At 45.6% G+C, this 17,299-nt stretch overlaps 1 protein-coding gene across 3 annotated transcripts; it reads right to left on the minus strand.

The window, feature by feature from the left end:
• Positions 1-13,339: 13,339 nt before the first annotated feature.
• On the minus strand, positions 13,340-16,161 carry LOC123110399 (uncharacterized). Of its 3 annotated transcripts, none has more exons than XM_044530897.1 (5): positions 15,923-16,161; positions 15,226-15,445; positions 14,124-14,190; positions 13,842-14,016; positions 13,340-13,753 (listed from the first exon to the last, which is right to left on the minus strand). In XM_044530897.1, the coding sequence occupies exons 2-5, from the start codon at positions 15,408-15,410 to the stop codon at positions 13,536-13,538; spliced, it is 645 nt and encodes a 214-aa protein (XP_044386832.1). In that variant the 5' UTR covers positions 15,411-15,445; positions 15,923-16,161; the 3' UTR covers positions 13,340-13,535. The 3 variants fall into 3 exon arrangements, with proteins under 3 accessions (XP_044386832.1, XP_044386833.1, XP_044386834.1); XM_044530898.1 differs by having other exon boundaries at positions 15,927-16,149; XM_044530899.1 differs by having other exon boundaries at positions 15,843-16,111.
• Between the last annotated feature and the right edge of the window lie 1,138 nt (positions 16,162-17,299).

The following is a 17,299-nucleotide window of genomic DNA, read 5'->3' on the forward strand; positions in this document are numbered from 1 at the left end:
TACGTTGTGACGTTTGATACACCCAAAGCACTCCTACGGTATCCAGGAGTTACACGATCTCATGGTCAAAGGAAGAGATACTTGACATTGGCAAAGCTCTAGCAAATGAACTACACGATCTTTTGTGCTAGTCTTAGGATTGGGTCTTGTCCATCACATCATTCTCCTAATGATGTGATCCCGTTATCAACGACATCCAATGTCCATAGCCAGGAAACCATGACTATCTGTTGATCACAACGAGCTAGTCAACTAGAGGCTCACTAGGGACATATTGTGGTCTATGTATTCACACGTGTATTACGATTTCCGGATAATACAGTTATAGCATGAATAAAAGACTATTATCATGAACAAAGAAATATAATAATAACTTATTTATTATTGCCTCTAGGGCATATTTCCAACAGTCTCCCACTTGCACTAGAGTCAATAATCTAGTTCACATCGCCATGTGATTAACACTCACAGGTCACATCGCCATGTGACTAATACCCAAGAGTTTACTAGAGTCAGTAGTCTAGTTCACATCACTATGTGATTAACACTCAATGAGTTTTATGTTTGATCATGTTGCTTGTGAGAGAGGTTTTAGTCAACGGGTCTGAACCTTTCAGATCCGTGTGTGCTTTACAAATCTCTATGTCATCTCCTAGATGCAGCTACCACGCTCTATTTGGAGCTATTCCAAACAACTGTTCTACTTGGAGCTATTCTAAATTATTGCTCCATTATATGTATCCGGTCTCTCTACTCAGAGCTATCCGGATAGGTGTCAAGCTTGCATCGTCGTAACCTTTACGACGAACTCTTTTACCACCTCCATAATCGAGAAAATTCCTTAGTCCACTAGTTACTAAGGATAACTTTGACCGCTGTCCTGTGAGCCATTCTTGGATCACTCTTGTACCCCTTGACTGACTCATGGCAAGGCACACTTCAGGTGCGGTACACAGCATAGCATACTGAAGAGCCTACGTCTTAAGCATAGGGGACGACCTTCGTCCTTTCTCTCTATTCTGCCGTGGTCGAGCTTTAAGTCTTAACTTCGTACCTTACAACTCAGGCAAGAACTCCTTCTTTGACTGGTCCATCTTAAACACCTTCAAGATCATGTCAAGGTATGTGCTCATTTGAAAGTATTATTAAGCATTTTGATCTATCCTTATAGATCTTGATGCTCAATGTTCAAGTAGCTCAATCCAGGCTTTCTATTGAAAAACACTTTCAAAATAACCCTATATGCTTTCCAGAAATTCTACGTCATCTCTGATCATCAATATGTCAACAACATATACTCATCAGAAATTCTATAGTGCTCCCACTCACTTCTTTGGAAATACAAGTTTCTCATAAACTTTGTATAAATCCAAAATCTTTGATCATCTCATCAAAGCGTACATTCCAACTCTGAGATGCTTACTCCAGTCCTTAGAAGGATCGCTGGAGCTAGCATACCTTTTAGCATCCTTAGGATCGACAAAACTTTTCTGATTGTATTGCATACAACCTTTTCTTACGACTGGTAAGGAAACCCGTTTTGACATCCATCTGCCAGATTCCATAAATGCAGCTAATGCTAACATGAATCCGACGGACTTTAAGCATCACTACGAATGAGAAAATCTCATCGTAGTCAAATCCTTGAACTTGTGAAAAACTCTTCATCACAAGTCGAGCTTCATGGACGGTGACATTACCATCCACGTCCGTCTTCTTCTTTAAAGATCCATTTATCTTAATGGCTTGCCGATCATCGGGCAAGTCCATCAAAGTCCATGGATCCGTTCTCGGATTTTATGGCTTCTAACCATTTGTCGGAATTCGGGCCCACCATCGCTTCTCCATAGCTCGTAGGTTCATTGTTGTCCAGCAACATGACTTTCAAGACAGGATTACCGTACCACTCTGAAGTAGTACGTATCCTTGTCACCCTACGAGGTACGGTAGTGACTTGATCCGAAACTTCATGATCACTATCATAAGCTTCTACTTCAATTGGTGTAGGTGCCACAGGAACAACTTCCTGTGCCCTGCTACACACTTGTTGAAGTGATGGTTCAATAACCTCATCAAGTCTCCACCATCCTCCCACTCAACTCTTTCGGGAGAAATCTTTCCTCGAGAAAGGACCCGATTCAAGAAACAATTCATATTGCTTTCGGATCTGAATTAGGAGGTATACCCAACTGTTTTGGGTGTCCTATGAAGATGTATTTTATCCGCTTTGGGTTCGAGCTTAATCCTGAAACTTTTTCACATAAGCGTCGCAGCCCCAAACCTTTAAGAAACGACAACTTAGGTTTCTCTAAACCATAATTCATACGGTGTCATCTCATCGGAATTACGTGGTGCCCTATTTAAAGTGAATGTGGTTGTCTCTAATGCCTAACCCATGAACGATAGTGGTAATTCGATAAGAGACATCATGGTACGCACCATATCCAATAGGGTGCAACTATGATGTTCGGACACACCATCACACTATGGTGTTCCAGGCGGTATTAATTGTGAAACAATTTCCACAATGTCTTAATTGTGTGCCAAAACTCGTAACTCAGATATTCATCTCTATGATCATATCATAGACATTTTATCCTCTTGTCACAATGATCTTCTACTTCACTCTGAAATTACTTGAACCATTCAATAATTCAGACTTGTGTTTCATCAAGTAAATATTCTCAACATCTACTCGAATCATCTGTGAAGTAAGATCATAACGATATTCACTGCATGCCTCAGCACTCATTGGACTGCACACATCAAAATGTGTTACTTCCAACAAGTTGCTATCTTGTTCCATCTTACTGAAACCGAGGCTTTTCAGTCATCTTGCCTATGTGGTATGATTTGCATATCTCAAGTGATTCAAAATCAAGTGAGTCCGAACGGTCCATTTGCATGGAGTTTCTTCATGCATATACACCAATAGACATGGTTCGCATGTCTCAAACTTTTCAAAAATGAGTGAGTCCAAAGATCCATCAACATGGAGCTTCTTCATGCGTTTTATACCATTATGACTTACATGGCAGTGCCACAAGTAAGTGGTACTATCATTACTATCTTATATCTTTTGGCATGAAAATGTGTATCCCTACGATCAAGATTCAATAAACCATTCCTTTAGGTGCAAGAGCACTTATTCAGGTTTAATACTAATCTTGATGGTAGAGGGAGCGTGCGATGTTAGATCACATCAAACTTGGAAACACTTCCAACACATATCGTCAGCTCACCTTTAGCCAGTCTCCGTTTTATTCCGTAGCTTTTATTTCGAGTTACTAACACTTAGCAACCGAACCGGTATCCAATACCCTGGTGCTACTAGGAGTACTAGTAAAGTACACATTAACATAATGTATATCCAATATACTTCTATCGACCTTGCCAGCCTTCTCATCTACCAAGTATCTAGGGTAATGCTGCTCTAGTGGTTGTTCCCCTTATTACAGAAGCACCTAGTCTCGGGTTTGGGTTCAACCTTGGGTTTCTTCACTGGAGCAGCAGCTGATTTGCCGTTTCATGAAGTATCCCTTCTTGCCCTTGCCCTTCTTGAAACTAGTGGTTTCACCAACCATCAACAATTGATGCTCCTTCTTGATTTCTACTTTCGCGGTGTCAAACAACGCGAATATTTCAAGGATCATCATATCTATCCCTGATATGTTATAGTTCATCACGAAGCTCTAGCAGCTTGGTGGCAATGACTTTGGGGAAACATCACTATCTCATCTGGAAGATCAACTCCCACTCGATTCAAGTGATTGTTGCACTCAGACAATCTGAGCACAAGCTCAACGATTGAGCTTTTCTCCCTTAGTTTGCAGGCTAAGAAAATCGTCGGAGGTCTTATACCTCTTGACGTGAGCACGAGCCTGAAATCCCAATTTCAGCCCTCGAAACATCTCATATGTTCCGCGACATTTCGAAAACGTCTTTGGTGCCTCTACTTAAACCATTTAACTGAACTATCACGTAGTTATCAAAACGTGTATGTCCGATGTTCGCAACATCCACAAACGACGTTTGGGGTTCAGCACACTGAGCAGTGCATTAAGGACATAAGCTTTCTACTGTCCGCATAATCGCTACTATCAACTTTCAACTATATTTTCTCTAGGAACATATCTAAAACAGTAGAACTAAAGCGCGAGCTACGACATAATTTGCAAAAGTCTTTTGACTATGTTCAGGATAATTAAGTTCATCTTATGAACTCCCACTCAGATAGACATCCCTCTAGTCATCTAAGTGATTACATGATCCGAGTCAACTAGGCCGTGTCCGATCATCACGTGAGACGGACTAGTTAACGTCGGTGAACATCTTCATGTTGATCGTATCTACTATACGACTCATGCTCGACCTTTCGGTCTCCGTGTTCCGAGGCCATGTCTGCACATGCTAGGCTCGTCAAGTTAACCCTAAGTGTTTTCGCTGTGTAAAACTGTCTTACACCCGTTGTATGTGAACGTAAGAATCCATCACACCCGATCATCACGTGGTGCTTAGAAGCGACGAACTGTAGCAACGGTGCACAGTTAGGGGAGAACACTTCTTGAAATTTTGTAAGGGATCATCTTATTTACTACCGTCGTCCTAAGCAAACAAGATGCATAAACATGATAAACATCACATGCAATCAAATATAGTTGTGACATGATATGGCCAATATCATATAGCTCCATTGATCTCCATCTTCGGGGCTCCATGATCATCTTGTCACCGGCATGACACCATGATCTCCATCATCATGATCTCCATCATCGTGTCTTCATGAAGTTGTCACGCCAACGACTACTTCTACTTCTATGACTAACGCGTTTAGCAATAAAGTAAAGTAGTTTACATGGCGTTCTTCAATGACACGCAGGTCATACAAAAAATAAAGACAACTCCTATGGCTCCTGCCGGTTGTCATACTCATCGACATGCAAGTCGTGAATCCTATTACAAGAACATGATCAATCTCATACATCACATATATCATTCATCACATCCTTTTGGCCATATCACATCACATAGCATACCCTGCAAAAACAAGTTAGACGTCCTCTAATTGTTGTTGCATGTTTTACGTGGCTGCTATGGGTTTCTAGCAAGAACGTTTCTTACCTACGCAAGACCACAACGTGATATGCCAATTGCTATTTACCCTTCATAAGGACCCTTTTCATCGAATCCGTTCCGACTAAAGTGGGAGAGACTGGCACCCGCTAGCCACCTTATGCACCAAGTGCATGTCAATCGGTGGAACCTGTCTCACGTAAGAGTACGTGTAAGGTCGGTCCGGGCCGCTTCATCCCACAATACCGTCGAAACAAGATTGGACTAGTAACGGTAAGCATATTGAACAACATCAACGCCCACAACTACTTTGTGTTCTACTCGTGCAAAGAATCTACGCAATAGACCTAGCTCATGATACCACTGTTGGGGAACGTAGCAGAAATTCAAAAAATTTCCTACGAAACACCAAGATCTATCTATGGAGAGACCAGCAACGAGTAGAAGGAGAGAGTGCATCTACATACCCTTGTAGATCGCTAAGCGGAAGCGTTCAAGTGAACGGGGTTGATGGAGTCGTACTCGTCGTGATTCAGATCACCGATGATCAAGTGCCGAACGGACGGCACCTCCGCGTTCAACACACGTACAGCCCGGTGACGTCTCCCACGCCTTGATCCAGCAAGGAGAGAGGGAGAGGTTGAGGAAGACTCCATCCAGCAGCAGCACAACGGCGTGGTGGTGGTGGAGGAGCGTGGCAATCCCGCAGGGCTTCGCCAAGCACCTACGGGAGAGGAGGAGGTGTCACGGGAGGGAGGGAGGCGCCAAGGGCTCAGGTATGGATGCCCTCCCTCCCCTCCACTATATATAGGGGCAGGGGAGAGGGGGGAGGCGCAGCCTTGCCCCTACTCCAAGCAAGGGGTGCGGCTAAGGAGGGGGGAGGAGTCCATCCTCCCCAAGGCACCTCGGAGGTGCCTTCCCCCTTTAGGACTCTCCCCTTTTTCCTTTATCTTGGCGCATGGGCCTCTAGGGGCTGGTGCCCTTGGCCCATGTAGGCCAAGGCGCACCCCCTACAGCCCATGTGGCCCCCCGGGGCAGGTGGCCCCACCCGGTGGGCCCCCGGGACCCTTCCGGTGGTCCCGGTACAATACCGATGACCCCGAAACTTGTCCCGATGGCCGAAACAGGACTTCCTATATATAAATCTTTACCTCCGGACCATTCCGGAACTCCTCGTGACGTCCGGGATCTCATCCGGGACTCCGAACAACATTCGGTAACCACATACAAGCTTCCTTTATAACCCTAGCGTCATCGAACCTTAAGTGTGTAGACCCTACGGGTTCGGGAGACATGCAGACATGACCGAGACGTTCTCCGGTCAATAACCAACAGCGGGATCTGGATACCCATGTTGGCTCCCACATGTTCCACGATGATCTCATCGGATGAACCACGATGTCAAGGACTCAATCGATCCCGTATACAATTCCCTTTGTCTAGCGGTATTTACTTGCCCGAGATTCGATCGTCGGTATACCGATACCTTGTTCAATCTCGTTACCGGCAAGTCACTTTACTCGTTCCGTAACACATCATCCCGTGATCAACTCCTTGGTCACATTGCGCATATGATGATGTCCTACCGAGTGGGCCCAGAGATACCTCTCCGTTTACACGGAGTGACAAATCCCAGTCTCGATCCGCATAAAACAATAGATACTTTCGGAGATACCTGTAGTGCACCTTTATAGTCACCCAGTTACGTTGTGACGTTTGATACACCCAAAGCACTCCTACGGTATCCAGGAGTTACACGATCTCATGGTCAAAGGAAGAGATACTTGACATTGGCAAAGCTCTAGCAAATGAACTACACGATCTTTGTGCTAGTCTTAGGATTGGGTCTTGTCCATCACATCATTCTCCTAATGATGTGATCCCGTTATCAACGACATCCAATGTCCATAGCCAGGAAACCATGACTATCTGTTGATCACAACGAGCTAGTCAACTAGAGGCTCACTAGGGACATATTGTGGTCTATGTATTCACACGTGTATTACGATTTCCGAATAATACAGTTATAGCATGAATAAAAGACTATTATCATGAACAAAGAAATATAATAATTACTTATTTATTATTGTCTCTAGGGCATATTTCCAACAGTGTGCATGTGTGGTATCCCTTGTTTGTTTGTCTTGAAAGGTTACTGAGAGCAGGCCAATCATTGATGGTTACAAACATCAACGCATGTAGGTCAAATTCCTCCTGTTTGTGCTCATCCCACACACGTACACCTTTTCCATTCCACAGTTGTAAAAGTTCTTCAACTAATGGCCTTAGGTACACATCAATGTCGTTGTCGGGTTGCTTAGGGCCTTGGATGAGCACTGGCATCATAATAAACTTCCGCTTCATGCACAACCAAGGAGGAAGGTTATAAACATAGAGTGATGGGTCAGGTTCTATGATTGCTGCTCTGCTCCCCAAAAGGAAAAGTGCCGTCTGCACTTAAACTAAACCATATGTTCCTTGCGTCACCTACAAAGTCCCCCCACCTTCTCTTGATTTTTCTCCACTGCGACCCATCAGCAGGTGCTCTCAACTTCCCTTTTTCTCACGGTCTTCTTTGTGCCATCGTATCAACTTGGCATGCTCTTTGTTTCTGAATGAACGTTTCAACCGTGGTATACATTATAGGAGCATACCGCATCACCTTGGCAGGAACCCTCTTCCTGGGGCACTCGCCCTCAACATCACCAGGGTCATCTCGTCTAATCTTATACCGCAATGCACCGCATACTAGGCATGCGTTAAAATCCTCGTACTCACCACGGTAGAGGATGTAGTCATTAGGGCATGCATGTATCTTCTGCACCTCCAATCCTAGAGGGCATAGAATCTTCTTTGCTTCATACGTATTGTCGGGCAATTCATTATCCTTTGGAAGCTTCTCCTTCATTATTTTCAGTAGCTTCCCAAATCCGTTGTCAGATACACCATTGTCTGCCTTCCATTGCAGCAATTCCAGTGTGGTACCGAGCTTTGTGTTGTCATCTTCGCAATTTGGGTACAACCCTTTTTTTTGATCCTCTAACATGTGATCAAACTTCAACTTCTCCCTTTCACTTTGGCATTCTCTCTTTGCATCAACTATGACCCAGCGAATATTATCATCAGGCACATCGTTTGGTTCCTCTTGATATTTAGCTTCCCCTGTTGCAGTATCACCATATTCGGGGGGGGGGGGGGTAGTTTTCATCATCCTCTTCTTCTTTGTTGTCTTCCATCATAACCCCTCTTTCTCTGTTCTTGGTCCAAACATTATAGTGTGCCATGAAACCCTTCTCAAGCAGGTTAAGTGAAGGGTTTTCGAGTCAGAGTAATCCTTCGTATGCCCACAGACAGGGCATGGACAATACATAAAACCATTCTGCTTGTTTTCCTTAACCACTTCGAGAAAATTATGCATGCCATCAATGTACTCAGAGGTGCATCGGTCACCATACATCCATTGTTGTTTCATCTACGTGCATTATATAATTAAGTGTATCAAAAACCATTACAGAACATCATGAATAGAGAAGTGACCAAATTAATACAAGTTCATCATCACATTAAAACCAAAGTACAGTAGTTATCAAATGTTATTACTGAAAAAATAAATACATAAAGTTCATACATAGTTCTCATAGAACAATATATAGCTCTCTAGAGCATCTAATTAAAACATACATTCAAACTAACATACAACTATGAAAAACATTTAAATGCAACAACAAATGCGATCATAATCGCAACTAAGGTAACAATTGATTCAACAACATAATGATACCAAGCCTCAGTATCAATGGCATTTTCTAATCTTTCTAATCTTCAAATGCATTGCATCCATCTGGATCTTGTGATCATCGACGTCATCGGCAACATGCAAATCCAATTCTATCTTCTCCTCCATAATTCTTTTCAATTTTTTCTTCAAGTAATCGTTTTTCTTTTTCAACTAAATTTAACCTCTCGACAAGAGGGTCGGTTGAAATTTCCGGTTCGCATACCTCCTAGATAAAAACATCTATGTCACGTTGGTCAGCATAATTGTCATAAACACTAAATGAAACAAATAGTTATAAAAGATAATATACCACATCCGAATCATAGACAGGACGAGGGCCCACGGGGGTGGATACCAAAACCATTGCACTATATAATAACAAACAATAATAAAAGTAAAAAAATTATACAAGTATCTATCTAAATCATACAAGTAAGATTTTTTTTCTTTCAGAAAGAAGATAAGAACATGAAGCTCACCACGGTGGTGCCGGCGACGAGATCGGCGCGGGCGATCGGCGGCGGTAAGGAAGGGGACGAGACGAGACGGGAGGGACCGCCAAACCCAGACAAATCTTGGGGAAAATGGAGCATGGAGGTCGAGCTTGGAAAGGAGAAAGCTTAAGTGTGGCTCGGGCATTTCATTGAACACCTTAGGGCAGGGGCATATATATAGGCATCTCTTTAGTCCCGGTTCCAGCCACCAACCGAGACTAAAGGGGTTGCGCCAGGAGCGAGGACCTTTAGTCCCGGTTCGTGTCTGGAACCGGGACTAAAGGGGGGCTGGTGCCTGCCGAGGCCCGGCCGGGGCCCTGGCCTCGATTAATGCACCCATTGGTCCCGGTTCGTAACAGAATCGGTATTAATGCTCTTATCTGGCCTGGACTAAAGCCATGTCTTCTACTAGTGAGGTGTCATCATGGTCACCCCCTCCCCACATTAATGGGCGTTCGGGGTTGCATGTTGTTGTTTTGTGATGGTCGTCGCCATGCTACAATGGGCATCTGGAGCTGCGGAGCTGCTTTTTTTTATGGTCGTCGTGTCGTATTGCAATGGTCGTCCTGGAATGGGCATCGTTGTGTTGTGAGGGCATCTCCAGCCGCACCCCTAACAGCCCCCCAGCCCATTTTTTAGCGCCCAAAAACGGCCCAGCCGCGCCCCCAAGGTCTCTTTTCCGCCGGTTTGGGCCGAAATAACAGCCGGCGAACCCGAGCCAAACCCAAGCCCCCGGGGGTCGCCTGGGGGCGTCGGCCGAAGCAAAAAGGTGCGTCGGACTGCTCTGTCGGCGAGAGAAGGCCCTTTTCCCACTGATCCCCCTTCTTTTCCCCCTCCATTTCCCTCCATTTCCTCCTTTCTCCCGCCATTCTCCTCCCTCTCCCCTCCATCCGGCCGCCATGCCGCCGAAAAAGTACGCTGCCCCTTGCGCCGCCACCGCTATTGATGCCGACGCCACCTAGCCGAAGCAGAGGAAGCCGAGGGCACCGCCGTCCAAGCCCCCGAGCATGTCAAACGCCGACTGGAAGGCCGAGGTACAGCGCCGGGAGGCTGTCACCACCGACCGGCGGAACAGGCTCAATGCCAAGAAGGCCCGGGACAGGGCGGCGGCGGCCGCGGCCGCGGCGGAGCAGGCAGATCACGGCGGAACAAGCTGAGGCGGCTCGCGCGGGGATGATTAATCTGCCCGACGGCCATGGCCCGCACGTTCCCTGGAGCCGGCAGAGCGTCGGGTCGCCGGCCCGGTTCTCGTCGTCGACACACCCTTGGGGGTGCACGCCCTCGCCTTGCTACGCTGACGGTGATGCGCACGGCGGGTTCAACCCCAACATCACCTTTCCCCATGGCCACCCCGCCCAGCACACGCCCTCACCCGCGTTCGTCGGAGTCCAGTACCCCCCGTACACCTACTCGTCGCCCGCGTACGCATCCTCCCCGACACCACCTCTGCGTCGTGGCGCACTGCCCTTCTCACAAGCCTCGTCGTCTTATCTCAGCAACCCTGACAGGACGGAGGCCGACATGGATAACATCTTCACAACCGGCTCCGCCGCCGCCGCCTCCCCCGGGTTCAATGCCCAAGAGGATACAATGGACCTCGACGATGGCATGGACGACGAGCTCGAGTCAAAGGACGAGGAGGAACCGGCGCCTGCATCGGCGAGGAAAGGGAAGAAGAAGAAGCGGGCGGCCAGGACCGGCGAGCCGCGCGTCAACTGGGTGTCCAAAGAAGACGAGTGCCTCCCTGAAGCGTGGAAGGTCGTCTGCCTCGATCCTATCACTGGCACAAACCAGAACGTTGAAACGTACTGGGAGCGCATCAAGTCGGAGTTCGATGAGCGCAAGCTGGTCGACCCCTACTTTGCCATCGTCCACATGCAGCGCGGCGCCAAGGCCATGTCCAACCATTGGGCGCTCATCCAAACGGCGTGGAACAAATGGCATGGGTCGTTGACGAGATTGCGGCTCACCCAAAGAGCGGCGCCAACTACGAGAGTCAGGTATGACGCTGGTCCCTCAGTCTTTTTCCACCGTGTGTGTCGCCGACCCTTGTTCCTCCTCGGCGCAGATGGTCCGGATGTTTGCCATGTATCGCTAGGACAACATCTCTGACCAAGATTTCAAGTACATGTGTTCTCCCGGATCGAGAAGTGCGAGAAGTGGGCGGAAGTCCGGCGCACCCTCGCCAAGGCCAAGGAGACGTACAAGCCAGACGCGCCGATGCCGGACACGGCCGATGGGCGCCTTGAAGGCAACAAACGCGCCAAGTCGGCGAAGAACGCCGTGTCGGCCACCGCGCGTCTACAAGAGTCCATCGAACACTGCATCGCCGACGCCAAGACATCGAGCCGCCCAGAGGGAAGAGAAAACCGAGGCACGATGGTAGGCTTTGATGATGACCAGCGCCGCCAAGCTCAACCTACTCCAGACCAACGTCGCCCTGCCCCGGACCAACGTCGCCGCGAAGAAGAGAAACACCGACCTGGCTTTCCTGATGGGGTGGACATGTCGACGATGGACGAGTAGGTCAAAGCGTGGTTCCTGGTGGAGCGTGGCCTCATCCTAAACGAGATACCGACGACGGCAGAGCCAACTCCCACGCCGACACCAACGCCGCCGCCAAGCCCAAGCGACGCCCCCACAGCGCCCGACATAGAAGCCGCGCCGACGCCGACCAGCCCGCACACGCCAACTCCCGCCAGCCCGACGTCGGAGGACGGCGCCACCGTTTGATCGCCCTCAGTGCCTACGCGGCCTTTCTTTTTTGAACGCCGAACTTTCAAGTTATTGGTCGCCGAACTGTGGCATGATGATCGCCGGACTTGTGGATTGATCGCGTGACTTGAGGCTTTTTTTGGTAGCGGGAAATGTATGTTTGGATTTAAACATCTTGGGGATCGGACCTTGAGGGCGTGGCTGGGATCTAGATCGCCCCCGGGGCCTATAAAGCGCCGGGCGATGAGGCGAAATAGCATCAGCCGCTGCGCTGGGGGGCCGAACAGGTGGAGTTGCTCCGAGGCTTGCTTCAAGCAGTGGTACTAGGCACCGCCGAAGGTGCATGCCATTTAGTGCAGCAAACGCGGTGGCTATTTTACTCCATTAGCGCATAAGGACGGATAATTGCTGATGTCATATCAGGCTAATCAAAGACTGGCGAGGCGGCTGATACCACCCAATATTTATTCCATGTATCTGCTAAGGGTGTGGCCACGTCTTGGTCAACTGAGGCCCTGTTTGGTTCATAAGTTTTAAGACTTTTTCTAATCCCAACTAAAAAGTCCCTAGTTCTTAAAAAGTCTCTCCCTATTTGTTTCCAGAGACTAAAAAGTCCCTAGTCCCTTCCTAGAGGTTATTAAATGACCATGTTGCCCCTAGTGTATACTCCCTCCTTTCCGATTTATTAGACTCAATTCAAAAATCTCACCAATCAAGATAGATGATGGGTGGTGGAATACCTTTTGGAGTTTACAAAAGCACACAAAAAGTATGTTTACCAATGCATTAATTGCAATGCATGCATGCATAAATTACATGCATTGGTCAATTTTCTCTTAATTCTTGCATGCAATGATTTAATGCACCTTGAAATCTGAACATATGATGGGAAACAACCAAATTGAGCCTTATAAAATAGAAAAACTAAAATTTTGAGATAAGCCCTATAAATCAAAAATGAGGAAGTAGAAAAATAACAATCAAACAGTACCAGGAGGTGGCGAGCCAATGGATGCATGGAGGGGTCACAAAAAGTCCCAAAAAAAACTCTCCTTAAGAGTCTTCTTCATTTAGTCCCAAATGCCTAGTTTAGTCCCTAAAAAGTCTCTCCCGTTTGGTAAAAAATCTCTAAGAGGGACTTTTTCTAGTCCCTACACTAAAAAGTCCCTGGAAACAAACACCCCCGAGACTTAACCAGTTTTAGTCAAATGACATATTGTATAAGAAGAAAAATTCCATGCAAAGATAAAAGGAATATAGAATCGACGGAGACATAGAGTGAGACTTAGCCATCCTGACATGCTAAATGTCACCTGACCTGATCCATTACATATTATATTTAGCTAACGCAACGTAACAATAAAGTAATAACACACAGAAATAACCAAAAAGCTACAAATATCTACTCCATATATCTGCTAAATGTCACCTGAACTGATCGACATGGTCAGAAACTACAGACGGCCATAACAAGTTCAAAACTTCTTCTTTCCTTTTTTCTCTTGAATGGGGGAGGCCGGGCAGCAAGTGAATGGCATTCCGAGATATTCAGAGAGCACACGAGGCTTGAGTTGTTGTTCAATCCTGTCCTTGTCATTTCCACAAAGAAACTTACGGGAACCCACAGGGTGCAAAATGTCCCAGTTGGCAGGACAGAATGCGCAGCTCCTCCTGTATTTGTCAAGAGGCTCTTCTGCAAGCCCGTGCATGTTAACACATTAATCAAAACTAATGAAGCAGTAAAGAAGATAAGATAAGAAGTTACAGGCACAGATACATACCAATGACGATGCACACTTCAACGATGGGATTTGGATCGTAGTGCACCTCAGCAAAAAATCGCTTGATCTTATTGCTTTTGCGGCTGCGAGCCCAGAAGTTGACGTGGACCCACAGCTGATTCCTGAAGCTAGCATTGGATTCCATCAGAGGCTTCACAACATCAAACTCGTCACCCTGCAGAAATTACATGACATGTCATGAAACACACAGCAGGAAATAATTGCGATGAACTTGATCAGGACCAATTAAATTACTCCTTGAATGAAAATAACTGCATGTACCGGGTGCCTGGCATTGTAATGGCGGATAGCATGGCGGACGTGAGGCATGATGGAGGAGTCGCGCGTTCTGCATCAAATGAAATTGGTGCAATTCATTTAATATGTCAGTTGTCTAACATGCGAGCGAGCATAAATAAAAGACACTCTGCCCTACTTCTGAATGCGAACAAGTCTTCTCATTAAGCCACATCATAATCAACAAAATTGGAGCCGATGGGTAATCTCAGAAAAACCCTTTCCATAATGTATTTCTCCAGCCATGGGTGTCATGACAGTGTGCAAAAATGAACAATTGGAATTACTCGGTCACATGAACATGTTATGTATATAACTTCCCTTGGAACTTTTTCAATTGGTGCATGAGAAAAGGAAAAAATAATCAAAAGGCCTGTGTCCAAGATATATACTCCCTCCGTCCAGAAATAACTGTCGCTCAAACAGATGTACGTTTAGATACATCTGTTTGAGCGACAGTTATATCTGGACGGAGGTAGTAGTTGTTTGACTTCAACCAATGTTGTCAAAGACTCATAATTCATTCCAACACAGGCCAACGAAAGAAGAGTTTGAATAAACATGCCTATGCTTGAAGAGTCAGTAGCTCTTCAGTTGAAACAAAAGGTGAGGATGGCACTCTGTCTATGTCACGACTGTCAAAGATAATCTTTTGTTGGACATAAGTAGATCTACCTGTGCTATGCGCAAGCAGACATCACATGACCGAATTAATCTGCAGTAGCATGATATTTTTAAAATTAATTGCTGCTGTGATCCTCGAGTTTGTTCCTTCCAGGTTTGACGAGAAGAATTCCTATAAAGCTCCAAACCAAGAAACTTGGTGCAGGATAGTTTATGCATCACTACCATCTGTTAACAGCACTCAAGTGTGTACTAACTACTAAGTGATTGAACATACTTTCAACTGTAAGTAGGAACTGCCTAATTTAGTTCATATTCTGGACTTAAGATAGGACAGCACCCAAACAATGTCTCACGGTTATGCTACTTTCGATCAATAACTTTAATGTAGGAACTGGTGCGCACTTGCAATTGTCAGAAACCTTTACAGCAGGGATGCCTGTTTCAGGCGGACAGGGCATACCCTTCTGAGTGGGTCGAAGGTAATGGAGGGCACTTCTTACTCCATCGCTTCACTTTGCGCTCGTGCTCACCCAGTTGGCTCTGCAATCGTACCCGCTCCTCACGTGACAGCTGTGGCAGCAGGTGCTCCAACGATGGACCGATAAATGGCTCAAATCCTTCCAAATTCAGCCTAGAAGATCCCATAATTGATTTGGCAATACACTCCGGCTGAAAGTGATCTGTAGAAGGAATATGTTATTACTTATCTGCAAAGGATATTCAAAATAAGAGGGCAACAAAGAATTCAATGTGGTTGGTATTAACAATTAACAATGATTGTAGATGGTTATCCTATTAAAGCTCCGATATTATACACAGCACAGCCGATGCAATTATCTAATACACCGAATGAAAATAGAAGAATCGCCACTGACAATATTTGCATCAAACTGAACATTTACTAACATTGCAATCACCGCTTGCTAAAATCATCGCAGACAACCATCGCACACCAGGTTAGGGACAGTTTATCGTAATTAGTATTGAAATCGCAGCAGGTATTTATATCACTTAAATCCTCGAATCGCAGGCAATCATCACAGAGAAAAGGAACTTTTCCTCTCAACACACTCTAACCTGGTAGTTCAATTGCCTTTTTTCCAGAGCCGCGCGTGCAGATCTAAGGTACAAGATAAGATAAGAGGAAGAGAGTTTACGCGCCGACGAAGGTGGTTGGCGTCTGGACTCCAACGTCAGGCAGCAAACCAAGAGGCGCGCCGGCGTCTGCTCCGCAGGCGGCAGGAGGAGGGTGGGGGACGAGCGGCGGCGAAGCGTGTGCGCCGGGAGGGGAACGGCCGAAGAGGAGTCCGGGGGATTTGGGGTTCCCTATTTATCGCTTCTAGCGATATTTTTTTTAAAGAGATGAGAGAAGCTTCTAGCGACTATTATGGACGAGTCGCTGACGTCCCGTGGCGCGCACCGCTCGCCTTGGGCCAGCCAGGAAGCACGCCAGTCGTTCAACAATTCGGTTCAGAGTTGAGTGGGAAGGAAAACCCTATGCGCCGCTCACTGCGTCAAATTGTCGACAAAACGCACAGGCATAGCATCGCTAGCAACGGCCGGCCCATTATACGAGAGTTAGCCAGCCGGTTTTGGCAACCTTCTAGAAGGTTACTTGAACCGTTTTTTCCTTTTTGACCGGTTTTCCTGTTTCTTCTTTGGTTTTTTCGTTTTTCTTTTCCTTCTTTCTTTTCCTTTTTCTGTTTTCTGTCTGTTTTTTCGTTTCTTCAGAAAATTGTTCGGAAAATTCAAAATTTGTTCGTTTCAAAACGTTTAAAATTCCCAAAAAATGTTCATGTTTTTTTTCATAAATTCAGAAAATGTTCGCATTTTTCAAAAATTGTTCGGGCATTTCAGAAAATGTTCTTGTTTTACAAAAATTGTTTGGAATGTTTTTGTTCAACTTTTCTACAATTTTTTTTAAAATGATCCTGTTTTCATAAACTGTTCACAAATTCCAAAATTTGTTCATGTTTTCATTTTTTTCAGGAGTTTCAAAAAATGTTCCAGTTAAAAAATTGTTCACAAATTTCTATAAAATCATGTTTGCAAATTTTGTTCAGGGATTTCAAAATATGTTCATGTTTCCAAATTTTGTTTTGAAATTTGAAAAAATGTTCTCGTTTCAAAAAAATTGTTCAAGATTTTCAAAAAAATGTTCTTGTTTTGATAAAATGTTATAGTTTTTAAAATTTTGTTCACAAATTTTTGGAAAGTGTTTGCGTTTCACAGAACATTCCATTTTTTGAAAAACAAATTGCTTCCGAAATTCCTAAACTGATTTGGATCTGTGCAGAATGTTTGGTTCTTTAGGATCGATGCTACTCTTAAACTAGCTACACCTGCTAGCTCAGTTGGTAGGAACACTTCCTGTATAGATGTGCGTCATGTGTTCGAATCCTGACAATAACATATATGTTTTTTAGCCTCAGTGCGCTTTCGATTTCGGTTTGCTCCCTTCATGAGCCGGCCCAGTCGAAGCCCCGCCTATGCGAAACGGCAGCAACTTCGCAGAGAGCGTCGCATAGGAGGTC

The sequence above is a fragment of the Triticum aestivum genome, chromosome 5B, assembly GCF_018294505.1.
Source record: "Triticum aestivum cultivar Chinese Spring chromosome 5B, IWGSC CS RefSeq v2.1, whole genome shotgun sequence".
Lineage (NCBI taxonomy): Eukaryota > Viridiplantae > Streptophyta > Magnoliopsida > Poales > Poaceae > Triticum > Triticum aestivum.

What these genes read in the sequence shown, in the direction of transcription:
- LOC123110399 (XM_044530897.1), bottom strand. Translation starts at nt 15,410, where the DNA reads ATGGGATCTTCTAGGCTGAATTTGGAAGGATTTGAGCCATTTATCGGT. An exon ending in CCTTCGACCCACTCAGAAGG is followed by an intron (nt 14,191 to 15,225) that starts GTATGCCCTGTC and finishes CATTTGATGCAG; the next exon opens with AACGCGCGACTCCTCCATCA. An exon ending in ATTACAATGCCAGGCACCCG is followed by an intron (nt 14,017 to 14,123) that starts GTACATGCAGTT and finishes TAATTTCTGCAG; the next exon opens with GGTGACGAGTTTGATGTTGT.